The sequence below is a fragment of the Castanea sativa genome, chromosome 12 (assembly GCF_040712315.1).
Source record: "Castanea sativa cultivar Marrone di Chiusa Pesio chromosome 12, ASM4071231v1".
NCBI lineage: Eukaryota > Viridiplantae > Streptophyta > Magnoliopsida > Fagales > Fagaceae > Castanea > Castanea sativa.
In genome coordinates this window covers 22,663,708-22,673,477 of record NC_134024.1, presented here as the reverse complement: position 1 = coordinate 22,673,477, position 9,770 = coordinate 22,663,708, and the positions used below count along the sequence as shown (strand labels likewise).

General features: G+C 38.2%; 2 protein-coding genes across 3 annotated transcripts; both read right to left on the bottom strand.

Moving 5' to 3' along the window:
- Window positions 1-595: 595 nt before the first annotated feature.
- Window positions 596-1,153, bottom strand: LOC142619728 (pathogenesis-related protein PRB1-3-like). The gene has a single exon (XM_075792974.1). It carries the CDS (start codon window positions 1,151-1,153, stop codon window positions 596-598), a length of 558 nt encoding a protein of 185 aa, XP_075649089.1.
- Window positions 1,154-2,213: 1,060 nt separating this feature from the next.
- LOC142619727 (uncharacterized) lies at window positions 2,214-9,488 on the bottom strand. 2 transcript variants are annotated; one of them, XM_075792973.1, is made up of 4 exons: window positions 8,971-9,488; window positions 6,438-7,036; window positions 5,958-6,263; window positions 2,214-4,070 (listed from the first exon to the last, which is right to left on the bottom strand). In XM_075792973.1, exons 1-4 carry the CDS (start codon window positions 9,150-9,152, stop codon window positions 2,815-2,817), a joined length of 2,343 nt encoding a protein of 780 aa, XP_075649088.1. In that variant the 5' UTR covers window positions 9,153-9,488; the 3' UTR covers window positions 2,214-2,814. The 2 variants fall into 2 exon arrangements, with proteins under 2 accessions (XP_075649088.1, XP_075649087.1); XM_075792972.1 differs by having other exon boundaries at window positions 5,958-7,036.
- Window positions 9,489-9,770: the final 282 nt, after the last annotated feature.

Sequence of the window (9,770 nt, the reverse complement as noted above, 5' to 3'; positions counted from 1 at the left end):
GAAGGCTTGGTTTGTGAAGAACGGGACGTGCTTGTGGGAGAAGGTTGCAACTTAGGAGGATTAAGGTTCTGAGGGAGTAAGGATGGTTGGGTCAGCGTGTGGTGGGGTATGTACTGACCAAACTGACTTGGCCAATAACAAGGTTGTTGGAAAGGGATTTGATGAGGAGGGAAGAAATAAAGATTGGAGAAGCAATTTGGGTTAACGAAAGGTGGATTGGCTTGTGCATGGAGAAATGGTGGTGGGAGTTGTGGTTTTGAGAGGGGGGGGGGAGAGGGTGGGAACACTCATGAAAATCTCATTTTCTCATAGGACATTATTGCTCATATTCAGTTGCTTGGACAAAGAAACTCTCGATTCTGAATAAATTTTATAATGACATTGATGGAGAAAAGGAGAGGAATGAAGAACAAGTATATATGACCATATATTATGTATTTATAGAACCACGTTTACAACCACACGGTCCACATGGACCTTGGAGCCAAACTGCTTTGGTTATTACCCAAATTTCACAATGTATGATTATTAATAAATGAAACAAGTATGAAGTTTCCCAACAGATAATGAATCCCCTATCATTATGTACAACAAATTAAAAAGGCTTTTGACCTATCACATTACCATGGGGATCATAGTTACAAGTGATAAATGTGTCCTTACTCCTACATATCACTTTTGCGCAACCAACCTTCAAGCTTTGCCTCCATATGATCTGGGTATAGTGCAGGCAATCTTTGTTCTGAGTACAAGAATTTGTGTTATGGTTGTAGTAACTTATTTCAGCGGCCCATGCCTCAACAGCATCACCTGGTTTCCAATCCTTGCCACTTCCCCAAAAGAGGTTTTCACCATAGTTGCTATTGGAATGAATCAAAGCACAATCTCCTTGGCGTTGGTACGCCCACAAAGACGCATAATCGGCTAGTTTCTTGCTCCATGTCAGAGGAGGGAGACCAAGCTTTGCTCTTATAGTGTTGTGGGGTTTCAAATATTGTTGATTTGTGTTGTGAGGAGTGGTTTGTAATAGGCGTCTAGCAAGCAGTCGATTGGAAAGCTCATGAGTCGAGTGTGAAAAGTAGAGGGAAGGAAAAGAAGAGAGGAGAAGTAAAGTTTCTAACAAGCAACATGAAAGCAAGGGTCTGATCTCCATTAGGGACAGAGAGAGTGTGTTGGTTGAAGTTGATGAAGATCAGAATTCAATCTATAGGTATATATAGCAGAATTGTAATTTATATTCAATATTATACATGCTATTTTGATGCCAAAGAGAATCATTTCATGTGATAATGTGTAGGAGGTTTGGGTTGTAAAGCACGTTAATGAATGTGGAAGGCGAGGATCCAGCGAGAAAATAGGCCTGATCTTGAGGAGTGGGGTCTGACCTTTACTAACTAACAAAACCGCTACTAATCATTGGGACAATATAATTAATGGAAAGTTCTGATATTATTGTGGGGCATAACAATTCAGATTTTCTTTGCCATCCAGTTTCAAAAAAGAAAAAAAATGAATCTTCAAGACTTTGACACGTGAGTCTCATACTTGAACTTGCAGTTTTCACTTAACTAATTATCAATTTGTAATTACAGAAATAATTAAATACATAATATATATGTAATTAAAATACATAATATATGTAATTAAAATCCAAAGTTTTTATTATTTTTATGCAACTCGTTAGAAAAGTTCGTGCTATGTAAAAATTTGAAGGGAGAGAGAGGAACTCTCATATCTGCCATGGACCTCAAAACATCTACTATCTGAATTCTGGAGGCATGATTTTTGCAACCTCAGACAGCTACAAGGTAGAGACGGAGACTAAAGTTTACTTCGTTGCCACCGTGACCATGGATACTGGCAAGTCTTCGAAAAGCATGCATGGAACACTGGTACCTCACTGGGAAGTCTCACAATCACTGCCAAAGTGATTAATAGATTTTAGGATCCTCTTCATTTTGTAACGACCCCCCAGTGCAATATAATGAACTTTTCCACGGGGAAAAGAAAGAATACCGCTTTGCTAACTGAGAATATTCCTGATATCTTTGAAAGATTCCTTCCAAAATTTTGTAGCAGAGAATTTTAGGATCTAAGTTATCGCGCACTGTCAAATACTATGGTGGTAAGAATTACATACAGAATAACACGTTACAAGTAATGGCCTGTATATCTATCTATACACAAGTAAATCTTTTCAGCCCCATTACAGGTTCTTTCAAGTTCTGTATAATTCCCATATGCATTTCTAAGTCTTGCAGTTACAGACAAACTAAGAATTCTAAGTATCTATTTTACATGAGTGAATCCAAATAATGGACCTTCTCTCCCACTGCAATGAAATTTGTTCAACAGAATTACAGATTCAGGATGTATGATGTATCTAAGTTGATTCCCACTATTCAAGGTTTTCTATTTTTTTTTTTTAAATTAGCCAAAAACTTGTAGATACATTAACTAGAACGGAAATAAATTATACATTCATCAATATAAATTTCTAAGTACCTACTTATATCCATATAAGTTATAATTACCTTGTTTCTGGCTAATGTGAACTTTCTTTCTCCAATTCCTCAGAAACTCATATCCAACAAATGAGCTTCTTACTGGCCTTTATATTAACTATCTATGGTCTCTTCCTCTTGCTTCATCTCATTATTCAAGAAAGGCAGCAAATCTTCCCCTTCACAATGCTGACAATCAATAGAGTTGATGTTGGAGTTGCGTCCTTGGAAAGAAGAAATTAGCAACATCTATTGTGCTAGGCTGCTAGGAGTATATGATTATTGTTCCCATATGAAATGTACATGTAATCTATGACTGATTTCTCACCACATCACTATTCAACAAAACCGCATTACTAGCTGCTTTTGATGGCGGCCTATTTATCTTCTCAAGTAACCTACTAAATACTAATTTAACAGGTATGCAAGCTACTGTAGTGGGCCCAGATGACTCCGCCTTTATCAGCCTATCAACTTGATAACTGTTGCTATCATTTATTGGCTTGATACTAATATTCTGTTCAATAGCTATTGAAGACAGAGTTCTAGTCTTCTGACTAGCTGACAAGCTTCCTTTTTTTGGCTGCTTTTTCAAAACCTTCTTTTCAGTTGGAGGCCGTGGAATGTGAGGGAGGCTACTCCTCTCCAGGATTGACTTATGACTAGAACTGCCTGCATTTAATTTCTTGAATGGCACTTTCCTTTCTTGATCTAAAAAAGGAACATCATTGGGAGCTTCATCACCATCCAATGCCGATGATAGATGAGGCCGTGGAACCCGAACATTTGCTGTCCTCCTTGCAGTCCTCCAAGCTGGCTGAAGTGCTGTATTTTCATTGTTAAACACTTCATTGTCAAAATCATCAACTGTAGAAAGAAGGGTTTCAGCTGAACCATCTTCTAGGGCTTCAATTTGAATTGGGTGCCCTATAATTGCCTTCCCATTTAGCTTGCTCATCAGAGAAACAATAGGCACGGGCGCTTTTTGATAGCCTCCTTGGACCTTCAAATCCACATTTACTAACATGGATCTTGACCTCCCACCAAATTGACGGTTGCCATCAAAATATGCATCAAAACGCTCCCCTTTCATGCCCCAATATCCTTTAAAAGCAGGCTGATCCTCCCACGTGTAGTCCTCCCAATCAAATATATTATGATCAACACTATGTCGACCCCTGGATGCAGCTCTTGATACCAAGGAGTCTCTACCATCCACTTTAACCCTCTGAGTCCCAAAATCCTTTTCAATTATATCATCCTCATCAACACTATAATCAAAATCTTCATCTCTACGGAGACTCAAATGCTGCCTCAATGTCCGTTGGCTCAAACCACTTCCCCTCTCTTCAGGATATGTTCCATGAACGAAACCTTTTCCATCACTTGTATCCGCAGACCTTTTTGTAAGATTTCGAGTATTCCTTTTACCTTTCAATTTCCATTTGGACACAGCTTCATTAGCAGAAACATGGTCATGGTGATAAAGGTGAGACATGTCTCCAGAAAATGCTGACTCATCATGCTCCTCAGTGCTAATGCTTCCCCGAGTATTCCATTCTGCTTCTGTAGGTAAAGCAACATATGAAAACACCAGAAAATTAGAGATTGATGAGAAAAAATTGAAAGAGCCAAGCCATAGCCATGTACAAGTATCATTTGCATGAAATCCCCAGTGTGATCCCAAAACCATTGGTACAAAGATTATAGGAGAAGAAAATAAACATGATAGTATTTTCCACTTTTCATGAGCAAGGTATGTTTTAAAATAAGCATTAATGCTACTTTTAATGCTCTCACTCCAAATAAGACTTGAGCAATGGGTGCTAGGGACTTAAGGCACATTAGTTTTGTTGACAATATCTATGAATTTTGGCCAAATTGTTTGAAGAATGCCTTAGGAAAGCTGCAGTGAATGCACAGAAGCCTATATGAAAGGCAGAAAAAAATAAAGATTATGTACTGATAGCAATTGAATGTCTGGATAGCATGCTAAGGTTGAGTGTTTCAGGGGGTGTGATATAAATTGAATTGGAGAAAGCTAATACATAAACTGGAAATTTATATAATACATGTTACTGTGATGTGGTTTAAGGAGAGGTGGATTTATTTTTGTATATGAATGTTCACTTATTAATTTTAATTAACAAAAGTCCAAGTGGTTTTCTTAGGAGTTCAAGAGGCTCTGGTAGGGGGATCCACTCCCTCTTCATCCAGCAGTCATGGATGGGGGAAAAAGATAGAAGGAGAGGGGGAGGGGGTGCAATTATCTTCTTTCACTGTGGGAAATTTTAACACTAATCTGCAGGTGATCTAACATCCACTCTTTACTAATGCACCTTAAATTTTATGTGGAGCAGATCTGAATCATCTTCAATTCTGGAGATGTTTTCTTATTTGTTTTGAAGCTATTTCGGAACTAAAGGTGACTAGTTGGCAATTTGTTGGGGGTAGCAGTATCTCATCTTCCTTTGGCATATTTCGGGTTAATTCCAGGTTCTTCATTTTGTTTGGGATGGTGTGATGAACTGTACATGAAAAAATGTTGCATGCTGGAAAAAAGCTTTATTTGTCAAAAGGAGGAAGGCTTACATTAGTAAAGTGTACCATATTTAGCCTCCCAACTTACTACTATATGTCTCATTTTGGTTGCCTATTGGTTAGCCAATAGACTAGAAAAGGTCCAACAGGTTTACTTATGGGTGGAATTAGGGACATGCTTAAATTCCACCTAGTCAATTGGAATTACTGTTTGTGCTCCCATTTCAACATGGGGGTTGGGACTGTTGGTCTCCAATCAGGTATTACTCGGCAAATGATGATGGCAACTGGTTAAAGGGAATATAATTCTATCAATGTAACTTTATCATATTAAAGTGTCATCTTATGAGATCCACAGGGAGAGTATAAAATCGAATCCAACAGGGTCATTACAAACACCCTTTATAAACACAAAAGTTGCAGAACACCTAATTTAAGTGATTAAATGAGTTAAAAATAGGGTGCAGCAATGAAAAATACCAAATTTCTTGTTGAACTAACTAACACTGAGAATGAGAGACAAAATTCATTAAGAGGTCATTGGAACTGCACTAAAGATACCATGTTGGCCTTAATCCCAGTAATTTACCAGGACAAAGTGCCTATTGCATGTGTTGAATAGTATAAGAAGTCAAGGCATCATCAGAACAAGTGAGCATACATAAGAACAGAAAATATTTCAACAGAAGCTATACAGTTTCTAATATATATACTAAGATATGGTTAGTTAACAGCACAGAAAAGTTACCAAAATTTTCAAGTAGGACAGATATCGTCAGCTAGCATAAAAAAAGTGGATCTTTTGAACATATAAAGCAGCAAACCACATAGTTAATCAAGTTTTGATAGATAGATAGATAATGATTACAGTATGGCCATGAGATCACAAATTAAGACTAGCAAGACTTAAACCTGATAGCATAGCCATTTCTTCATCCATATCTGGTTCAGTTGCAGAAGAATCAGACTCAGACTCAGAAGAATCAGTTTCAGAAGAATCAGTTTCAACATCTTCTGTAAAACCAGAGGAGTGCTCTTCAATCAAAGAACCAGGATGAGTATGATAGTTACCCACCCCAAACTGGGAAGCTGACATCTCATTCTGGCTTGGAGAAGTTTCATTGTAATCCAAGTAATCCAAAGAACCACTACGCTCTGTTTCCAGGTAGACAAATCTGCTCCTCTTTGCTCGGAAAGCAACTCCCATCTGCTCCACTCCTGAAATAGAAGTAGAAACAGTACCACAGTCAGGTTGCAAGGTATGAGGGACTCCTAATTTTGCACTACTCTGCAAAACTTGAATAAGAGGTCGGCTCTTGTCACGTGTCTTGAGAAAAAATTCCTCAGTCAACCCCTCATTTGATCTTTTCCTTTTGTCAAAAGGATTTTTACCATTTGCATGAATTGCATTTCCCATGCTAAGATCACCACCACTGGGAAGCGCATCAGCATGATTATCAGCTGTAGGTTTCCGAGAACCATTGGAAGCAGCAGAAGGTGAGAGCCTCCGCTTGGGAGGGGCAATCCTCAGGCCAAAATCCTGCAAGCCTCTCATCCGAGGCATGATTTCAGAATGATCGTCATCGCCACTGAGTTGATTTCCATCTTTGGCTTTCCGTGAAGAAATAGGACCAAATATAGTCTTGTCCTTATGATATGTTTCAAGCCCACTAGGAAACTGATGTGAATTGGAATTTTCAAGTTTTCCATTATCATCCCCAAAATTTTCGGAAGAAGCAACAAACCCTTTTTGTATACCACCAGATGATTTACTGTTCATGCGATCAGATTCTATGCCTAATTTTCCTTGTTTTTCTAACATTTGCTTCTCAAGTTCAAGAGCATGAAGAATAGCATCTTCTCGACGTGCATATTTCTCTCTTTTCTTTATCGGCATGCCCTGTGAGGATTCAGCTTTTTCAATACAATCATCAAACTCACCACACCTAAATGCCTTCACACGCTTGGATTTCTCTAAATTGTACCAATCCCTGAGAAGGAAGACCACAAACAAGTTTTATAAATATCAGTAGGGACAATAAAAACAACCATGCATATAAAAGATTGACCACAAGGGGAATAAAATTCTCCCCCCCCCCCCCCTCCTCTCTCTCTCTCTCTCTAAGTTTTTTTTTTTTATTTAAAAAACTTCAATTCTCCAGGTCTTGCAGTCACATATCCCACACACACACGTGGGGCAGGCTGGGGACTCACAGTTATTGTCTTGTGAAAGATAAAAGTACAAAATAACCAATTGAAGAAGTTTATCAATCAAATTTCAAATTAAAAGGAACTCAATAAATAACCCACCAAGAAATAGAATGAGAAAACGACAAAAGTCTCACAATTTTTACAGGAAACAAGGACAATCTAGCTTTACAAAAGCTAAAAATATTCAAAAGAAACCAGAAAACAGTAAAGAACAATGCATATATGTACAGCCACTAGTTATAAATGCTTACAATCCTAAATTCCATAATTATCACCTCCTATCCATACAACGACAAACAAACCCTTAGTCCCAAAAGTCTGGGGTCAAATATGGATCCTCGACAAATTAGTTAGGGTCAGCCATATGTATTCTTTTCTTCCATGCTACTCTATCTAAAGTCATAATCTCAGTTAATTCATTAATTAACATGTCCTTTTTTATTCCTTCTACTAATTTGATTTTTGGTCTTCCTCTACCTTTTTTCGTTCCCTCAACTTGGATCAATTCACTCTTTCTTATTGGTGCATTAGTTTCTCTCATCTAAACATGACCAAACCATTTTAAGCAACTTTCCTTCATCTTTTCATCAATAGGGGCTATCTCTATCTTTTAGCGAATTTTCTCATTTTGAATCCTATCTTCCTATGTATTGCCTCCTATTCCTATGAGTGAGGGGGGAAAAAAAAAAGAGAGAGAGTGTCACCTCCTATCTGTAGGATGCTAAGGATCTAAGCAACAAAGTTTCGTTGCCCCACTTACAAAAACAAAGAAGTAATGTTTCTCTTTTTTTCTTTTTATTTTTTTTTTAATAATTAATTCTTTGATAAAACAAAAAATGAAATTATTATTAAAAACTATATAAGTTGTAAAACGAGTGGAAGATACCGGATGGTTCATAGGGTTTTGGTTCATGATTTGTGGTGATTGTTCAATTTTAAAAGTAGATTCTCATTTCACTAGGTGTAGATTGGCTGATGGATCGTGTATTGCATCTTTGAAAGGTCATGCATAGAATTTCTACACTCATACCTCCTCTTTAACTTGTTTGGTCCTTCATAAAGGGTTGGAAGGCATGATGATGGGACATTCTTTGCCTAATCATGTTCATAGGTGAGGTTGTTCTAACAGCAATTTCTATAATTTAGTTTCCGATACAACAATCTAAAACTCGCACTCAACCCTGAAAACAGAGATGGCCAGTAAATTAGTGGAACACTAAAGTACTAACCTGACGAACAAAAAATGACACACTCACTCGCTACGAAATCTCAGTTTGTAAGTGTTTCACACACTAGTATATCTACATATATCAAGCTAAAGAACTCTACCTCAAAATGCACACCTCCTTCCCATGTAAGAACACAATGAAGGATAACAACAAAGGGTTTAAGACCCATCAACTGTTTTTCTTTTCTTTTTCTTTTTTTCCCTTTTCCTACTCAACTAAGTAGTTATGAAATCCCAATTTATCACTCACTAAATCAATTCTACACCCCACCAAACAAAATAAAAAAAAAGTAAACTTTACAATATGAAATGCACAATATAATACCATTAACTAAAACATCATGAACCCATGTTTTCATTTGTGATAAAAAGCTGAAAACGAAAATGAGAGAAGTGCCCAATAATCTGTACACAAAAATAATCACATAAATCACTAAACAGCGTTGACAAAATGTAAACTTGAGAGAGAGAGAGAGAGAGACTGACACGCTGGCATCTTCCCTTCCGAGGAGCTTGACGGGAGTCCCAGAACGAGGGGAGGTGAGATGCGAAGTGTCGAGCTCTTCGGGTCCAAGTATCTTCCCGGGCCACCACGACCCGTTTCTCCTCCGAACCCAAACGATCGATCCAGCGCTGCACCCTCCCGCACCTGATCCCTCACTCTCCATCTCTCTCTCTCTCTCTCTCTCTTTCTCTCTGACTCTTTCTCTCTTTCTATCTCTCTCTCTCTCTCTTTTGCTCGCTCGCTTTCTCTCTCTCTCTCTCTCTCTCTCTCTCTCGCTGTGTAGGGTGTCTATGTTAGAAAGCTCAACCACCGGCGAAGAAGAAATGGATGATCCGAGAAGAATTGTAACCGGGTGATCCGACACAGGGGACTCGGGTTAGGGTTAGGGATTCCATTCAATTTGGTTCAGATTTGGGGATTTCTCTCCATTTTTTTTTAAAAAAATTTTCCAAAAATAAAAATTAATTCCTGTCTCTCTCTCTCTCTCTCTCTCTCTCTCTCTCTCTGTAGAGTCTAGAAGGGTCTGTAGCTATTTTTGATTGGTTTGGCCAAGCTGTAAATTTTGGTGGCTGCGTTGGGTTGGGTTGGGTTGGGTTGGGCTTTGGGTTTGGAGCCACTCAGTCTCACTCACTCACTGGTCTGGGTTGGGTTGGGTTGGGTTCAGTTCTTTATTTTATTTTTTTGGTTTACACGCGAAAATCGTACTGAATTGATGTTTTGTCATGTGCGTGCACGTGCAAGACGTGGTCCACATGCATTAAATTGTTTTTTGGAGTTTTTA